The 20179-nt window shown below is 37.9% G+C and overlaps 1 protein-coding gene across 1 annotated transcript in view; it reads left to right on the top strand.

Annotated features, from left to right (window-relative positions):
- The first annotated feature begins 2151 nt into the window (after nt 1–2151).
- The window catches only part of LOC149200799 (disease resistance protein Roq1-like), a 56609-nt gene continuing 38581 nt past the window's right edge, over nt 2152–20179 (top strand). Inside the window, 5 exon segments of the mRNA XM_089401073.1 lie at nt 2152–2789; nt 2903–3992; nt 4118–4393; nt 4547–4641; nt 4774–5420. Of these exon segments, the coding sequence (XP_089257199.1) occupies nt 2152–2789; nt 2903–3992; nt 4118–4393; nt 4547–4641; nt 4774–5420 (2746 nt within the window).

Raw genomic sequence — 20179 nt, 5'->3', positions numbered from 1 at the left:
GCCAACTCGGCCCTTCTCACGTTGCTTTGTCAACTGACTCCACGCGCAAACAGAGATCTAATCAATTCGATCAGTGCGCACACCGATGCCAACTCGTAAACCCCAAATGTTGCCACAACAACCTCCAACCCACGATTTCGCAACAGATCTACGACGCTTATCTAAGAGCAAAATTCGGCCACACACCCCGCGCAAGCTGCCGCCAATCGACCTGCCCAACTTCGACTGCAATTGATAGATGCAATCAAGCCACCACCAGCATGCAGATCCACCATCCAGTGCTGGACTGTGGATCTCAGTCCACCGCTGCAGCACACCTCACCGTTGCGCCCCGAGACCACGACTCTGCCACTACCGCCCTCACCGTTGATTGGCCTGATCAGTGGAGCCATAGATCGAGCCCCCACGATTCCACTGCACTAACAATCTATAAATGCGTAGCCAACGGGTCATAAGTGCCAAAACTTGGTAGCGTTCATTGTTCTGAATCTGCACGTCCATGCAAACCGCAGTTCGACACTCTTGGAGTGAGCACCGCTCCACTAATTCAAAGCTGCTCACGCCCTCGGTCACTATTTCCCTGCGGCTGGCTCATCCGATCAACAATATCTACACCGATCTCCAGGCTTGCGCAACAACGCCTTAAAAAAACAACCAGTCAGCCAACCTCCACGTCGACCAGGAGGAACGCCCTCTCAAGAAAGTTAGGGCGAAAAAGTGTGATCGTGCAGGAAAATGATCGTGGCAAGCGGGCACCAATAGAAAAATCAACCACTCTCGGGAAATTGAAAAATCAACAATTATCAAGGTTGGAAGGAACTAATTCCAATTACCACTATTATTACAGCGGTCAGAATTCTAACATATGATTTAATGCAAGTTCTAGACTTTATTGACAATGGGCAATTAAGGAGCAGTGTTGAAGGAATTAATTCCAACTACCGTAAGCAGTCAGAATTCAATAAATGAATAAATGATTTAATGTAGGGTAAAACTTTTTAAAAAAACCACAGCTTCAATTAATCTTCAGAACTTTCTTTATTTTGTATAAATACTTGATCAGCAAATAAAATTACAAATTGTTAAGTTCCAAGTTCTAAATTATATGTTGTGTTTATGTGTTTGAATCTCTGCTCTCTGATAATCAACACTAACTATCAGATTTGATTGATGGTAAAAGATTATTTGGATCATCGGTCGTGCGTTTTTTTAATTCAACAACTACACATTGAAATATCAACGCACGTGTAATTGTTTGATGTTTACGTACATCACTAGTATCATTGAAACAGCAATAGTATCATTGAATCTGGTAAGTGTAGGAAAAAAATCTACAATAAGTAAAAAAATAATAGAAATTAGTTTTAAAAATAATAGAAATATTGGTAAGATTATAATAAATTTTAGTAAATTTTTTTGAAAATTTGAATTATAGTTATTAATTTTAAGATTTAAGATTTTGGGTTTTAAAGATTTTTATAGTATTGAATCTATTTCTATTGTAAAAAAAATTTAAGCAATCCAAAATTTTAATTTTTTAATTTCTTTTTATACCAGATTCCAACAAAAAAAACTAGAAATATATAGCCATATGTATTCATCTATTCTGATAAAATTAAATTTAAAATCCAAATTCCAAAACTTAATAACTAAAATTTAATAAATCCATAACTGTGACATTGTTGTGCATGTAAATCCATAAAAGTGTTGGCGAGTGTTTCTTGTGTACTGAAGGTTTTAACGTACAAGGATAGGTAACATCTGTGGAAAAAAATAAACACGATGCAATAAGCAAATGAATAGTTAGGCTATATAAAAAACCAATAATATAAACTGTGGTCAGGAAGTTCATGTTTCCACCGTTCAAATTGCGGTATTGATTCTTTCCATCCAATTAATTCAAAAATAATTTAATAATAAAAGAAAGAAGAGGATAATATGGCGACTTGAAAATTACAGAAAGCAACCCTATACACTAGTATTCAATATTTTAAATAACTAGGTATTGATACACAGACAGAGTAGCAAAGGTGCACCTGGTAACTTCATTGGAGTTGCGAGATCATACAGTCGAAAATATAGAGGTTGAGCTCACATTCCCCAATATCTGTAACATACTTTGGTTATTGCTTCTCTGTTATTCTATATCCAATGGCAGATATGTTTAACTTGACAACAGTTGGTGACGCTACTTGCTCGGCATCCTCCACCACATCCGTATCACAGGGCAATAGCTGCAGCTATGTTTTTGATGTATTCATAAATCACCGTGGTCCTGACGTGAAGGAAGGCATCGCCAAGCATATCTACCGTCGCCTGAAAGAACATGGATTAAGAGTATTTTTGGACCAGCCAGAACTGGAGAAGGGAGATAGCGTGACTTCTCAAATCGAAGAGGCGATTCGAACTACCACGGTCCATGTTGCAATTTTTTCTCCAAGATATGCTGAATCTAGTTGGTGTCTCAAGGAATTAGTATTGATGTTGGAGTCGGGCTCAACAATTATTCCCGTCTTTTATCATGTCAATCCTTGGGAGCTTCGGTGGACGCGGAGCCAAGATGGAGTTTATGCTCGAGCCCTGAGCATACTCCGGTGTATCCTTCTGTGTAAAGAGGACGAAAATGGAGCGTATGCTCGAGCCCTGTGCATGCTAGAAAAGAAGACAATAATAGATCCTCAAACCAATAAAAAGAGGCCAAGGCATAACTCGAACACTATTGAGAAATGGAGGAATGCCCTTTCTATTGTAGCAGACACAAGCAGCATTGACCTGAAGGCGTGTAACGGGTAAGAGCGCCCCTGCTTCTCCCTTCTTAGCTTTTAATTTGGTCGATTCATAAGGATATCGATATCTTTTAGGCGTTCCTTACAGACAGACATTTATTGTGGATATTATTCAGTGACGAAGAACTGCTGGTTGATGAGGTCGTTGAACAAGTTCTGAAAAAAGTTCGCAGACCACTTCTGAATGTCGCTAAATATCCAACTGGCCTGTTTGAAAAAGTAAAGGATGTGGACATCATAGTGTCACTGCAACGGCAAAGCGGGAAGCCCAGTATTGTGGGAATCGCGGGTCTTGGCGGAATTGGAAAAACGACCCTCGCCAAAGAATTATTCAATCGGGAGATGTCAAATTACGATCGATCTTGCTTCTTGTCTGATGTCAGATCAGGAAATTTGCTTTCCCTGCAGAGTGACCTTCTTAACCATTTGAGTCTCTCGAATGTACATATAAACAACATTGATGAAGGCATGGGGGCCTTCAAAAGGCATATCTCTTTTTCTAACCAGGCTCTCATAGTTTTAGACGATGTTGATCATATTAATCAACTAGATGCATTATTTTCCCCACTTAAAGATACTATTCATCCAGGAAGCTTAATTTTAATTACAACTCGCAATAAAGACGTGCTCACAAGCTCAGGGATCGCAGAGTCCTCTATTTACACGCTGAAAGGCCTAGATCGAGAGCACTCGCAAGAACTCTTTTGCTCCCATGCCTTTGGTCAGCCCCGTCCTGCGTTGGGATTTGAGGACGTGGTGGAAAAGTTTTTGGATATCTGCAATGGGTTGCCCTTATCTCTTAAAGTGCTTGGAGCCCTTCTTTGTGGAAAATATGATTTAGAATATTGGAGAGCGCAATTGCACAAAACCTCCAAAATACTTCCCAGCGATATTCAAAGCACACTTAAAATTAGTTATGACGCCCTGGATAAAGAGGAAAAACAGATATTCTTAGACATTGCCTGTTTTTTCATTGGAGAACACAGGGATACCGTCATCAGAATATTGGACGGATCCGGTTGGGAAGGATGGCTGGGTCTTCGTAACCTAGAGAACAGATGCGTGGTCGAGGTCGACAGTCAAAACTGTATAAGAATGCACGACCAGGTTAGAGATCTTGGCAGAGATCTCGCAAAGGAAACTCCTGAGCTTCGGCTTTGGTGGTTGACTGACAGCTTTCTTCATAATCTTTCTACGCGATCTCCTGTAAGTATTTTGTAGATTTCAACCGGCTTCAAAATAAATTTGCGTTAATCCTTTGAAGTTTTGAAGTATTACAACTTTGCAAGATTGACCATCTTGTTTCTAACAGTTCGAGGTGATCAATTCAGGTGCGTGGAATTAGCATGGTTCACGGAAATGTCTCTGAACAATCTTTGGAAACCCTTGGGGACAGCTTCAACCTAAGCAGCTTAAAGCTGCTTAGGGCTGAAGGTTATTTTGTTGAACGCCTATTCCGGGCTGGGCAGTTACCACAGCTAATATATCTCCGCTGGGAGAATTGCCCGTACTCGTCCTTACCTTCCTGGATTTCACTAAAAACTTTACGAGTTTTATATATACAGAAGGTGAGCCATCTGCAAACACTGTGGCAACATGAATCTCAGGTAATCTTTTCTTTTTTTCTTTGAAACAGATTTTTGTTTTGTTTTTCTCCAAATTATAAAAATTGCTTGCACTTGAGAATTGTCTTCCCATACCACAATGCCAGAATGTTCACATTTACAGTGTCGAACCCACTTTATTAATGTACATTGCAGGCACCTCTAGAATTGAGGGAATTGTATATTCGTGCTCCCCTTTCAAAAGTTCCAAAGTCTATTGGAACGCTGAAGCACCTCCAAAAATTTGTCTTGTGGGAGAGTCACCTAGAAATTTTGCCAAATGAATTATGTCATATGGATTCCTTAAAACACCTTGCATTAAGGTATTGCTGCAGTCTGCAGGCTCTCCCAAACTCACTGGGGAACTTAACAGCTCTCCAAAGTCTTAACTTGGGCAGCTGTTTTGCTTTGCATACGCTCCCAGACTCGGTTGGGAATTTAACAGGACTCCAAAGTCTTGACTTGAACGGGTGCTCTACTCTCCAGACGCTCCCAAACTCGGTTGGTAACTTGACGGCACTCCAAAGGCTTGACTTAGGTGGGTGCTTCTCTCTGCAGTGGCTGCCTGACTCGGTTGGGAACTGGACGGGTCTCCAAAGTCTTGACTTGGGCGGATGCTCTCGTTTGCAAAGACTCCCAGGTTCGATTGGAAACTTGACGGGCCTCCGACGTTTTCACTTAGGTGGGTGCTTCTCTCTGCAGATGCTTCCAGACTCGGTTGGGAACTTGATAAGCCTGCAACGTTTTCATTTGAGTGGGTGCTCCGCGCTGCAAACACTCCCAGACTCAGTTGGGAATTTGATGGGCCTCCAATATCTTGACTTGGGCGGGTGCTCCGCTCTGCAGATGCTCCCGGACTCGGTTGGGAGCTTGACAGGTCTCCAACGTCTTCACTTGGGAGGGTGCTCCGCTATGCAAACGCTCCCAGACTCGATTGGGGATTTGACGGGTCTCCAACGTATTCACTTTGGCGGATGCTCCGCTATGCAAACGCTGCAGACACTCCCAGACTGGATTGGGAATTTGAGAGGCCTCCAACGTCTTCACTTGGGCCAGTGCTTCGCTCTGCAGACGCTCCCAGAGTGGGTTGGCAACTTGACGAGCCTCCAACGTCTTCACTTGGGCGGGTGTTCCTCTTTGCAGACGCTCCCAAACTCGGTAGGGAAGTTGACCGGCCTCAAAAGTCTTTACTTGGGCGGGTGTTCTGCTCTACAGACGTTACCAGACTCGGTTCAGAACTTGGGCCTTCAAACTCTTCAATTGGGACGTTACCAGACTCGGTTCAGAACTTGGGCCTTCAAACTCTTCAATTGGGTAGATTCTCCACTCCTCAGACTATCCAAAGCTCTCAGAGTAGGTTAGGAACTTGATGGGTTTCCAAAGTCTTCACTGGCGCGGGTGCAACACTATACAGAGTCTCCCACGCTCAGTTGGAAATTTGATGGGCCTCCAACGTTTTCACTTGGAACATTGGAAGGGTGTTGCAACTTACAGATGCTACAGTTGAGCATTTTGAGGTCGTTGGAAATGGGTGAGGTGTCTTATGTCTTAAAGCGCAATGTCGTAGGTATTAAATGAAGCAGCCGCACGCCCGGTTATTGCCTTGTAATGAATGGATTGTTTTGCAATTTACAGATGTTACAGTTGAGCATTTTGTGGTCATGCTTGAGGTGTCTTAATGTACTAAACGGCCATGTCGTAGGTATTAAATCAATCAGCCTCACGCTCTGTCATTGCTTGTAATGAATGGAATTTTTTTTGTATTTCACTTTATGGTGCGCAAATTGATCCTGGCGTAGGTATTAAATCAATCAGTCGGGGGTAATGAATGGAATCTTTTTTGTTGTATTTGACTTTATAGCGCCGTAAATTGATAATGACGCGATAATATTGGAGTGTTTAATGTATCCAATCGTTTTGGTTTTTCTCGGGGTGATAATGTTCCGCAAATATTAGTAATAGAGTGCACACTTCACGCGGTGGGGGTTGTTGGCTTTCTCGCACCTCTCCTGTGATCGAATCTCTTCATTGTGGCACTGTGCGGCTATCATCATGTAGTGATATAAAAGTGTAATGTGATTCATGTCACTGATGACATTTGTATATATGTAAATATTGAACAATGGGCCTAATATAAAGCTTCTTCATGGGACTAGCCCCCCTTTTAAAAAATGTTTGCCAAATATTTGTATCTATATATATTAAATGTATATGTTTGTATGATTTAAAAAAAAAAAAATTGTTATATGAATATAAAATGTATTTAAAAATATTATATTAGAGAAATTTTGTATGGTTATGAATTTGGGTCTGCGGCATTCTAAACTATATATATATCCTCACATTTTAAACTATATCTTTGGTGATCTGCGGCATTCTAAACAATATATATATATATATCTTCGCATTCTAAACTATATCTTCGGTGATCTTGGGTCTGCGGCATTCAAACAATTTATATATATCCTCGGGTATGCAGCATTCAAACAATTTATATATATCCTTGGGTCTGCTCTTCGGTGATCTTGGGTCTGCGGCATTCAAACAATTTATATATATCCTTGGGTCTGCGGCATTCAAAACAATATATATATCTTCGGTGATCTTGGGTCTGCTCCGGTTCTGACGCTCGCATTCTAAACTATATCCTCGCTCCGGTTCTAAGGTTCACATTCAAATAATAAGGGTCTCTTCGGTGATCTTGGGTCTGCTTCGGTTCTGAGGCTCGCATTCTAAACTATATCCTCGCTCCGGTTGGGAGGCTCGCATTCAAATAATAAGGGTCTCTTCGGTGATCTTAGGTCTGTCGATGGTGTATATATCTTCTGAACTCGATCCAATCAGGTCTACGGGTTGCGGTGGGCATGTGTGATCTATAGACAGGTTTGATATCACCTGCACACTTTCCTTATCTTTTTCTAATACATATTTGCTCATATATTTTCAAGTATGAATATTTCACCACAGCTACCAAAGATTACCAAAGGCAGACCTAGCACAGTTACTCTACAACGCCTCTATGAGTATATAAAATCTTTAGAGAAACGTAGAGAAGAAAGAGAAGTCAAGCTACAAACAGAGTTAGAATCCATGCTGGAAAATAAATTTGCATCTCTTGAAGACACAATCCAAAAACAAATAGAAAATAAAATAGAACTATTGGAGAATAAAATGGTGGCAATAGAGACTAGGTTGCAGGTTATAGAAAAACAAAACCAAGATACTAACCAAACATCCCAGCAAGGAGATGCTTTAGAGAGCCTTAAAATGAAGGACATGATTAAAGAACTAGAAGAAAAAGTTAATAGCTGCCTCACCCTAAATAATGTGGTAGATAAATTAGATATCAAACCAATTAAAGATGAAATGAACAAATTAATAGAATTAGACCATGAGCGTAACAAAAGGGCCTTGAACCTTATAATCTTCGGTTTAAAAGAGGAGGTAGATGAGGATACTTTAGCCATAGCCCAGACAGAATTACATAATAGATTACAAATTGAAACAACATGTCTCACAGAAGCAACAAGGTTGGGGAAATTAACTGAAAATAAAGGAAGACTGATCCGAATAAAGGTGAGCTCTACTGATCATAAGTATGACATACTTAGTAAAACCTCAAGTCTAAAAGGAATAAGAATATTTATAAATGAAGATTTCATCCCAAAAGATCAAGCAGAATTAAGAAAGGAGGTTCAAAAGGTAAAAGAAGCTAGAAATGAAGGAAAATGGGCAATAATAAAAAATAGAAAAGCCTTTATTCGAAATAGAAACCAAAAAGATAGTACTAAATAGCAATTCAACATGCTCCGGATTCTTTCTTAGAACTGTCGGGGCTTTCCATGGAACAAAGGCCTCAAGCTAAGCTGGATCTCAAATGATGTTGATATTATTTTACTTGTTGAAACTTGGGAGCGCAAGGAATCTAAGATCCCTAACATAAGTGGCTTTACGCTATGGTCTACCTGGAACAAGCGATCCTCCCGTAGAGGCATTGGGGGAATAGCTTGTTACATTAAGAAGAACATCTCCCCCCAGGCTAGGATTTATAAAAACAACCCTTACAACCAATATAGTTGGATAGAGATCACTGACATTAATAATAAAAAGACCTACATAGCAATATGTTATTTCCCCCCCATCAATTCTAACTTCTATAAGAAGAAGAATCTAGATAAAAACAATCCTTACAATGGTTTGGAGAATGATATTTCTAGCCTAAGGAATGAAGGTAATATCCTTTTAATATGTGACTTTAATGCTCGAACTTCAAGCAAACAAGCTATTATTCTAAGCAATCATTCCAACCCTAATCCTTTTTGGTTGGACGAAGACCCTACTTTGGCTAGTAGGTACAAAAGGAGCTCTGAAGACCTCGGGGAGAATCTGTTTAGGTCGGAGCTAGTCAAGCTCTATAGTACTCAGGATCTCATAATTTGCAACGGTCTAAAGAAGTGGTCCAATTCTAGCCAGATGACCTACATCCATGGGCTTGGTAGCAGCGTGGTAGACTATGTTATTTCCGATCTCCCTTTATACAACAAAATAATAAATTTTGACATCTTAAATGGCCACGAGCTTGACTCTGATCATAGGCCTTTACTTATAACTCTCAACTTTGTCATGCATAGAGATCCCATAGAAAATAATCCTTATAGCCAAAAGAACTTAATATTTGATACAAATAAAAACGATCTCTTTCTAAAAGAGTTAAAAACTAATTTGCTTCCTTTATCTAGTATAGACAACATAGAAGACCTCTATCATAATTTTACTACAACCCTCTCATATTCTATTAACAAGTTCTCAATTGAAGTTTCAAATAATAAAAGAAATAGAAAAACCAACCCATAGTATGACAAAGACTGTAAAAGTGCGAGGAGAGCAATTAACGAGGTTGTTGATGAATCTCTTAAAATGGACAAGATAAAAATATACAAAGCCCTAACTAAAAGAAAAAAGAGGCAGTACATTCGTAAAAGACAAGAGAATCTCTTACACCTCTCTAAGGTAGCTCCTAAGAAATTTTGGAGGCAGATTCTGACTAGGAAAACTAAAGATAATAATAAAATTGCTTTACATGATTGGAATTCTTATCTTGAAAAGCAATATGAATCTCCTAATGTCATGGATAACTTTGAAACCCTGCCCACAACGAAAGAAGTTTTCTCTCTAGAAGACATTGATTTTGGGGTTAAGCGCCTGGCTAATGGGAAGGCTAAGAACATTGAAGGTTACCAGGCGGAAATCTTAAAAATTGGAGGCCCTGTCCTCATCCCCCACATCCACAAGCTTTTCAATCAAGCAGTCAAGCAAGGGTTCCCTAAGCTATGGACTCAGAGCCTCATTATCCTTATTTTTAAAATTGGGGATACAAATAACCCCTCTAATTATCGAACAATTATGATCAACCCTCTCTTAGCCAAGTTATATGGTAGTATTTTGGAAAAGAAGTTGAGCATATGGCTTGAAAGTGAAGGTAAGCGAGCTAAAGGCCAAGCGGGTTTTAGAAGGCATCACTCAACAACAGACCACCTCGTTACTCTTAGGATCATTGTGGAGGAATTTCGTAATGATAAATCCAATCTCTTTTGTTGCTTTGTGGACTTTAGAAAGGCTTTCGATATGGTTCCTAGAAACAACCTTTGGAATAGATTAGAAGAGCTAAAGGTTCCTTTCGAGTTGAGAGCTGCCGCTATTAGGTTATACGAGAATGTAATTGCCAAGCTAAAGAGTAATGAGGGGTGGTAGAAAAATATTAAGTGTAGTATCAGAGTTAAACAAGGTTGCCCCCTCTCCCCTACCCTATTTGGCATTTACATTGACAAGCTCGAAGGTTATTTAGAGGAAGCAGGATGTGCTGGCACGATCTTAGCTGGGATATTCGTCCTCCTTCTTCTCTATGCTGATGATATTGTTCTCCTCACAAGGTGTCCATCTGACCTTGATAAGCAACTTAGGCTTCTTAAGGATTTCTGCTCTACCATGGGTATGGCTGTTAATACTGACAAAAAAAAAGTTATGATTATCAAATCCAAGAAGGACACCTACGCTAATTTTATGTATGACAATAATAACTTGGAGGAAGTATATTCTTACAAGTACCTAGGAATTGATATTCATCACAAGCTCAACTAGAACTATAGCATTGAGAAAAGGATTAATGGGGGGTGGAAAGCTTACTTTGGTCTTGAAAATAATTGCAAAACGGCAAACCTCGTAATGTGGGATAAAAATAAGTTCCTCTTTGAAACTTTAGTCACTCCTGTTATCTTATATGGATGTGAGGTTTGGGGTTGCAGCATCTCTAGAGAATCCTGGATAAAAATTGAGCAAATCTAGAAGCGCTTTATAATGTATAAGCTAAAAATTGAAAGCAATACCCTATTCTCCGTATAGAAATAGGTCTTTCCCCTATCGAGAGCCTAGCTATGACTAGACTTCTATTGTACAAGCACAAGCTCAATAACATAGGAGATCATAGACTTCCTAAGCTAGCTTTAAATTCCAACCAAAACCACCTAAGGCTCAAAAGCGGGTGGTATAAAGACACGAGGGCCTGGTTAAACCATTGGGAGATCAACAATAATGATGCATTGCAAAACATTAATAACATTAAAAATATTGTTACTTCTAAGTTCAAAGAAAAATATGGTGTGAGAAAGATTTAGCAGCTAAAAGAAAATTAAGTTATTATAATAAGGTCATCAATCCCACCCTAGAAGATCAAAAGTATCTCTCTGTTCTAGCTAGCTCAAAGAAGAAAATTAATATAGCGAAGATTAGAACGAACTCTCATGAGCTCCATAGTGAAACAGGTCGTTGGGCAGTTCCTAAAACACTATGGATGGAAAGGATCTGCCATCTCTGTGAGAATAGGAACATTGAGGATGAAAACAACTTCCTCTTATAGTGCCCCGCGTACAACCACATTAGATCCCAGTTTCATAATCTTGTCACAATACTGACCTTCCTAGCCTTTTACAATGTCAAAATTATAGTGAGCTTGGGAGGCTTATCTCCAAGCTTTTTGAACATAGGAATAAAATATTAAATCAAACTAAATAATTTGTCTTTAGGTCCGATAGACCAAAGTTGGTCTCAGTGGATGTTAACCATCATCATCATCATCATCATTGTTTTTTTTAATATTGAAATGATATTCATGATATTTTAAAATTTATTTTTTTACGAAATCACATAGACAGATTTGTTTTAAAAGAGAAGTTTCATATTCATTTGAAAGGTGTAAAGTTTAGTTTTTTTTATATTAATATAAAATGTATTTCAACCAATTATATTATTAAAATTTTAATATTTTAATATTTTGTTTTTTTACAAGAATATAAGGATTTGTTTAGATAAGAAGTTTTAAACCGGTTTGATAAGTATAGTTAAATGAAAAGTTGTTTATCATATTTTTTAAATTTAATATTTATTAAATTTGATAGTTGTTTTCTATATGGAATTTTTACAAATTTATTAAAATAAAAAAATAATTATTATATGATTTGGAATTTTTTTAAAGAATTATGATTTGAAAAATTTGATTATTATATATGATTCGGATAATTTTTCAAAGAATTATGAATTATGATTAGAGTTTTGTTATATAGTTTGAATGAAAATGTATTTTTGAAAGTATAAATACGTTGAATATTTTAGAAAAAAAATCATTATTTTAGATTGTATAATTTTAATCTATAATTTTACAATTCCAACATATTCTTAAAAAATTGAATTGAATTTTGAATAAAAATAAATAAAAAAAATATTCAAATCATAAGTTTAAATTAAGTTATTTTTATTTTTAAGGAATGCAATTTTATCTAATATACTTGGGTTTATCAAATAATTGTGAGGAATGATTGTTATTCTTCTCACCTAAAATCAATTTTTACACATAACATTGATAAAATTTATTGTAATGACACCTAAACTTGTTGTATCAAAAGTATATAAAAAAAGGACAAATGAATTTAAAAGGAAACATTAAAAAAAAATGTTTAAAAAGGTGAAGAATTAAAATAACTTTTTTTTTTTAATATATTTCATCCTTTATATATATATATATATATATATATATATATATGCATATGCGAGTATGAAAATTTAATAATTTAAAAAAGGAGAAATAAAAATTAAATACTTAATTTAATGAATATTTAAAGTTTTAGCTTTTCTAACAAATTATTATCAACATCTAATTATATAATTATTGGTGAAATTTTCAATTAAACCTAATTATGTATATCAACAATTAATATATGCAATTCCAATAATTCATTTTCTTTTTATAATTTTAATTCTCAATCTTTTAAATTATTAATCTACGAGTTCATCATCAAAGGTAATCATGTCATAAATATTCGAACTTGTATAAAGATCATAATAATTTATCCTTTCAACCACAAGGTATCTCAATAATAGATATTTGCAATTCCAATAATTCTTTTTCTTTTAATGTTTTTAATTCTCAATCTTTTAAATTATTAATTTATGAGGCCATCATGAAGATTAATCATATCATAAATAAGATACGAGCTTGGATATAGATCATAACAATTTATCCTTTCAACCATTTGACCTAGACCCAATGAATTTTCAGGTTTAACTTATTATATTAATTTTGTTAAGATTAATTTAAACCCTTTCTTTCCCCATTTTAAGAAGTTTTGTTGATGATGATGATGATGATGATGATATCTATATATATATATATATATAGAATTAACGCTTTGATATTACTTAGAAAACAAATTTACATGGATGTCAAAAGCGACCATGGAGGATAAAACCTATCCTCATCTTGTTGCCATTGATGACGAGAGGACCAAAAAACTCCCATAGCCAGGTTACATTGAGGCCAAGGCTAGAGCTAGACTGTCTCACTACCCAACTATCCCGTACATAGATAAAAAATAGATTACCTTAGTATAAGTGCCACCTACAACTTTCAAACAACAAAAGATCCCACGAGAATTCCAACATAAGATACCTTAAAAAACTACCATGACCAATACACAGACAACCAAATTGAGACTGAATTGATGCGTCCAACCATTTACATACAACGAGGATTTCAAAAGAAATAACAAGTTCTCCACAAAACGAGCCCAAAACCACCACGAATATCACAACACCATGACTCCCCTATGCCAACAAAAAAAGGAGACCAAAAGAGATAACAAGTGCCCTACATAAATGGACCAATAACTACCCGAAGACCAACATAATGCACTAGCTACCATCTATGCTCAATGATCATTATCTGAGGATGAAATATTTTTCAGAGTCCTCGCACTAGAACCAGGAGGATACATTAGGTCCCCACCATTTGAATCACAAGAAATATGGCTCTCCACATGTGCCAGGCGGGATTCAATCCTATCCAAGAAAAACCTCTGATTCCTGAGCATCCTCTTGATGTCCTCTAAGGATGTAAAAACATTGTACTTCTCCACTTACTTATCGTTCAAGACTAGGCCCAACAAGGTCTTCATTTGCCAACGAAGAGCCACATAGTTTAGTTATTGCTTCCTCCTTCGCTTGGTATGCCCAGGGTCGAGAACCCAAACCTACATCCTCCAAAAGCTTGTAACTCGAAAGAGATTGTCTTTTCTCCCCGCTTGGGTCTCAAGCTTACGAATTTTTCTGAGTATTTGGTGAAACAACATTGAAATATGTGGCAATCAAGTCATGGGCACAAATTCTCACGCCTCATTTCCCTGGCTAAGATCTGCCACCCCCCATTTTGCACCTCATTCTCTATCTCTATGGCATAACTGAGACTCGAGGGGCACACTTATTACAACTTCTATGAATGCCTCTACCTACAAAAGAACAAGAGAATGGATGTGACCCACCTCCTATAAGACCAAGATACCAGTAGATCAAATCATCACAAAATCTTTAGACATATGACCCAAACATTACAGAAGACCCACCAATTGAGATAGAAGATGAGACTTCCTTGACCAAGACCCTTTTTCCATTAACCATTAAACAAGATAAAATAACATCAAGACCAGAAGAATTCACAACCCAGGAGTGCGCAAATAGACAACGAATTCAACAACCAACGCTCATCTTGCCATGAAAATGACCCAACATTTCAGGACCCCCGTAATTCACTTCGAATAGGACTCACAAACCCCAACTTAAGCCTTAAACGCCATCCCCCCCCCCCCCCCCCAACAAAACAAAACCCAATGCCAAATTAATAAACTGCTCCAAATAGAATCCTTAGACCATGATGAAAATACATACACAAAGATTTGTTCCCTAGACACACATACTTAGACCCGATGAAACACCTAAATAAGGAAACCAAGAATTGTAGATAAATAACATGGGATTTCACACTACACTTGAGACTAGAAGCCCCCAATAACTCTTCTAGAAAGTAATCTCTTGACATCCATGAGAAAGACTAGGAATCCAAGGAACCCCAAGCATTAAAATTTCATTTACACTGGCCAATATGACCTCCTTTCCAACCTTTGAAACACACTACAACCCACAACACCAAGATTCTCACACACTCAAAATGAATGGAGGAGCTACACTAGGAGGCCAACGACTTTACCTTGGTTCCTCTCCACTCACCACATAATGTCTCACCGCCCATCGAAGACCTTAAATAAAACCACTACCAACTGTGATACTACATGCACATTCATGCTAGGGCAGGCTGCACCCTCCCTCTTTAAATGCGTAGTGTGTACTCGGGGTGGTGGGCATAGCCTCCAAGGCCCCCACTCCATCTGCATTTACACTCCCATCGGGGAGTATATAAAATTTTAAAAATAATATAAAATTGAAATCAATTTAGGATATCTTCACTATAATAACAATCCATGTGACCATCTCCCTCCCTTTCTCATCACATTTGAGGAGGGGTATGCATTTTGTCTTTGCTCATTGACTTGATCCTTTAGGGTTATGACTTTATTTCCATTTGAACTATCTGCCATTGTGTGGACCAAATACCATGGATGGTTCCATTTTCATGTTTTCATTTGGCCCTTTTGAAAGTTTAAATAAACATGAAATTAAAATATTAGTCATATGATACAAATAAATACATAAGATTATGACCCATGGTTTCATATTTGAAGATGTCTCTTCAACTTCTCATGACTCTTTATGTTCAGTTGTGGCTTTTCAATTTCCACGCAAGTTATTACAATTTACATAATTCCCTATGGATTATGTTTCCAACATTCATGCCCACCCTAGCCCTGTATTAATCCAAAGGGTGTATTTGAGTCCAAGAAGAGAGCTAAAATATGAAGGTAAATAACAAACAATGGCTAGATGTGATCTATAAATCTAGTGGTTCAAGGAAGATAACAAATCAAACATGGTAGAAAAAATTGCAATCTTCTACTAGTGGTCGTTTAAGGAAGATCACAAATCAAAAAGGTAATAGAAGCCAAAGTCTTCTATCAATAGTAGTTTAAGGATAGTCACCAACTGTAGAACTTGGCTTGATTCAATTCCTAGAGTAATTCCTAACCTGGCTAGAAGTTGATGTATTATACTAAATGGAAGTGCTTTCTGATAATGGTTTAAAGATAACCACAAACTGTTGAAATGGTGGTTTGAAGATGACCATAAGTTATATAGAAGAAGTAGTAAGTATTCTCATAAGTGGTGGTTTAAGGAGGACCACAAACCAACATGTGGTTTTGGGATGACCACAAACCAAATTGTGTTCATGGAACATGAGTTTGTCTCTGGCTACATCTTATACTCTGATTCTGGCTGACTCTAGCTCTAAGCTTTAACTACTAGCTTTGGTTCTGACTATGGCTCAAGCTCACTTAATATGACTTCGAAACTAGTAGCTGACTATAAATTTCGACCTTATCAAATACAAGGTGTGAGTAAGTGCAAAAGAAAAGTATGTGATTTGTAGCTTGAAGAGGAAGTTCTTATACTTTTTAAGGTTAAACAGATCGTATGAAACATGTCACTAGTTTTTATATTTCTATGAGAAATTTATATAGCTAATCTAGTATTTATGCATGGAAAGTTTCCATTCTTAGAAGACAATGTGACATGATGCAATCCAAGGTCTTGTAGCAGCCAAACATGAATTACAAAACCATAATTTTTGTTACACAGTGCACAACCCAAACCATTTGGTTTTGGATACTGTATTAAATTAATTCAAATTACTAAATCACAAAGCATAATAGAGAGTGTTTTAAGCCTGCACATGAGAAATCAAAATAGACTTCAATGACTCATCCTTAATGACTCCTAATAACCGTTGTTGTATGCGAACTCTACCAAATGGAGATAATCTTCCCACTTCTGTTACTAATGCATCACATACATCCTCAACATGTCCTATAATATCTTGTTGACCCTCTCTATCTATCCATCCGTCCGCGGATGATAAGTTGTGCTGAAGGTCAACTCTATGCCCAAATCTGCAAATAACTCCTTCCAAAACTTGGAAGTAAATTTCGCATCCCTGTCTAACACAATATTCTTAGGAACACCATTCAACCTAACCACATCTCTGATGAATACCTATGCCACATCACTAGCTGAGAAAGTAGATTTCACTGGAATGAAGTGTGCAACCTTTGTTAACCTGTCCATAATGACCATGATGGAATCATGCTGCTTCACTATCTTTGGCAACCCTGTAATGAAATCCATGGAAATAACCTCCCATTTTCACTCTAGAATCACGATCGGCTATAGCACTCCACATGGATGTTTACACTCTTCTTTCACTCGCTGACAGCCGAAACACCTCACTACAAACTTTGCTACATCCCTCTTCAAATTCGGCTAATAGTAATATCTCTTCATTGTTGTAAGTGTCTTCTGATAACCTGGGTGACCTGAATATGGTTTAGCATGAAACTACCTCAAGATCACCTTCTTGAGCTCACTGTTATCTAGTACATATATCTTGTCTCAAAACCTGACCAATCCATCCATTGTAAGACAATACTCCATGCCACGTGCACGTGCACCTATACTTATACTACCACCTGTACCTGTACCACTACATGTACATGTACCTGTAATGCTGTTATAGACATATTTGGGCATTGCAACCCCAATCACATATTTCCATAAACCAAGGGCTTATAAACACCTAAAAGTGTTGTTTCATACCCTAAAGGAACAAGGTCAGCTGATTACATCATTTCCCAGAAGTTCTCCCTGAAAAACTACTCAGAACTGGTCAAAACTGGACCATACAGACTGCTCCATACTGAGGGTGCGATGCATCTCACCTGTTACACAAGGGGGGTGCAATGCATACTGAAAATTCCTTCTGCAGGGTGCGATGAGCGAGAGCAGACAAATGGCATAGGGAGTTTGCCAAGTGGAAACTAAAACAATCTTCTAGAAGCTGCTCATATGACACTTGCCTCTCTGAATTCGCCTAGGGATGAGTAAGAGATCAATGAAATCTCCAAGTGGAACCAAGAACTATCAGTGAAATGACACTAATCAAAATCCCAGAAGTTGACTCACTCTCCTGCAAACATCTATATATGGATCCCTCATCCTAGAGATCCAGAAGGCTGGAATTTTGTAATTTGTAAGGAAGTGCTATTGGTTTCTCTTTTAGACATTGTATTGTTGGGTGATCTTGCTTTGTTTGAGGTGAAGAGGGCTTTCATGCTGGGAGGATGGCGCTGGATCAGACAGCTTGGTTGTAATCCTCTCTTCTACTACTTCTATCAATAAAGCTATTTAAGTTTTCCTCCATATACTTGTGCATCTCTGAATCTTGTATTTGTATATGCATTTGTATGGTTAATGTACATCTGATCCTACATTGTTTATGGTTATAGATCTCTATGCTTTGATGGTATTTTGCTGCTTTGACTCTACAGGTGTTCTTTGAAGCGGGACAAGTGAGAAAGGAGTGGCGAAAGCTCTATCAAAGGAGAGAGGAAACAAGCAAGGAGACTAGCGAAAGACTGAGGTTGGTACTCTTTGCTTCTCTCTCATCTATCTCTCATAAAGGAAAACACAAGTAACTTTAGTTTGTTTGTTTCTAAGATAGCTACCCATCTTAGTGGGACTAGCAGCTCTGAATGGACACTAGTTTTCCCGATAACAATTGCCACCTATACATGTAGCAATATATGTACCTGTAACTGCAACCTGTGCACAATCTCCATATACCTGACATCCTGCTACCCTGCCTGCAAGGTCCTATCCTGTAAGTTTGTCCCATAGGAGCTCATAGCTTCCAAGTGATGTACCTGTACACGTCTACTGAGAGCATCTGCCACCCTATTCTCTTTACCTTTAAAGTACTTGATCTCGAAATCAAACTCGCTGATCATGGCCAACTGTCTAGCCTGCCTGACATTCATATTTGGTTGGTCAAACAAATACCTCAACCCAATATGATCACTCATCAGTACAAATCCCCTGCCATGAAGATAGTGTCTCCACATCTTCAATGCATGTCTAATCGCTGCTAACTCAAGATCATGTGTTGGGTAGTTCTGCTCGTGCTTTTTTATTTTCCAAGACTCATAACATACCACTTGTCCATCCTACATCAGAGCTCCACCAAGCCCTCTCTCGCAAGCATCTATGTATACCACAAACGCTTTGTCCGAATCTGCAATCTGTAGCACTGGTGCATGTGTCAAAAACTGCTTAAGCTACTCGAAGCTAGCCTCACACTCCTCTATCCATTTGAACTTCTTACCTTTCCTCTGCAATGATGTAATGGGATAAGAAATCTACGAGAAGTTCCTGATGAACCTCCGGTAATAGCCTGCCAAACCCATGAAGGATCTCACCTCGTCCACCCTCTTAGGAGCTACCCACTCCACGATGGCCCTTATCTTCTATGGATCTACTGCAATGCCCTCCTTGGAGACAACATGTCCCAAGTAGTGTACCTTAGTCTGAAAGAAACTACACTTGCTGAGCTTAGCATACAATTGATGCTATCTCAACAACCTCAACACTGCTACTAAATTCTCGGCATTCTCTTCCTCATTTTTAGAATATACCAGTATATCATTAATGAACACATTAACAAACTTATCCAAATATGGACACAACACACTATTCAACAAACAAATGAATGTAGTTGGAGAATTAGTTAAGCCAAATGTAACAATAACAAAATCATAATTCCCATACCTAGTCTTGAATGAAGTCTTGTAAATGTCCTCCTCTTTGATACGTACCTGATGGTATCAAGATCTCAAGTCAATCTTTGAGAACACTGTTGCTCCCTTCAGCTGATTGAACAAGTCATCAATCCTCAACAAAGGGTACCTGTTCTTGATAGTCACTCTGTTCAATTTCCTATAGTCAATGCATAATCTAAAATTACCTTCTTTCTTCCTTACAAATAATACCAGTGAGCCCCAAGGTGATACACTTGACCTAATGTATCCCTTTTCCAACATTTCCTTCAACTGTATTTAACACAACTAACTCAGTTGTACTATTCCTATAAGTTTCTTTCGATGTTGGAGCTTCACCTTGCACTAACTCAATAGAAAATTCTACCTCCCTATGAACTGGAGACTCTGTAATGTCCTCAGGAAACACATCCTTGAACTGTTGTAAAACTGGGTACCTGTTCAACACATCTACATCCTCAACCTCCTTACCCTTATCACTAGAAATGTGTACTACAAATAGCTTGAACCCTTTCCTGTGGTTTCACTTTTCTTGCATAGCTATCACCATCCTAATTGATGTGTCTTTCTTCTTACCCTGTAAAACTCTTGGTTCCCCATTGTCATCAACACAATCAATAGTTTTTTC

Source organism: Pinus tabuliformis, chromosome 2_1 (genome assembly GCF_031772625.1).
Source record: "Pinus tabuliformis cultivar Carrire ecotype Pingquan chromosome 2_1, CPIR1, whole genome shotgun sequence".
Taxonomy (NCBI): Eukaryota; Viridiplantae; Streptophyta; class Pinopsida; order Pinales; family Pinaceae; genus Pinus; species Pinus tabuliformis.
The sequence above is the reverse complement of the archived record's forward strand: the minus strand, read 5'-3'. Positions and strand labels throughout refer to the sequence as shown.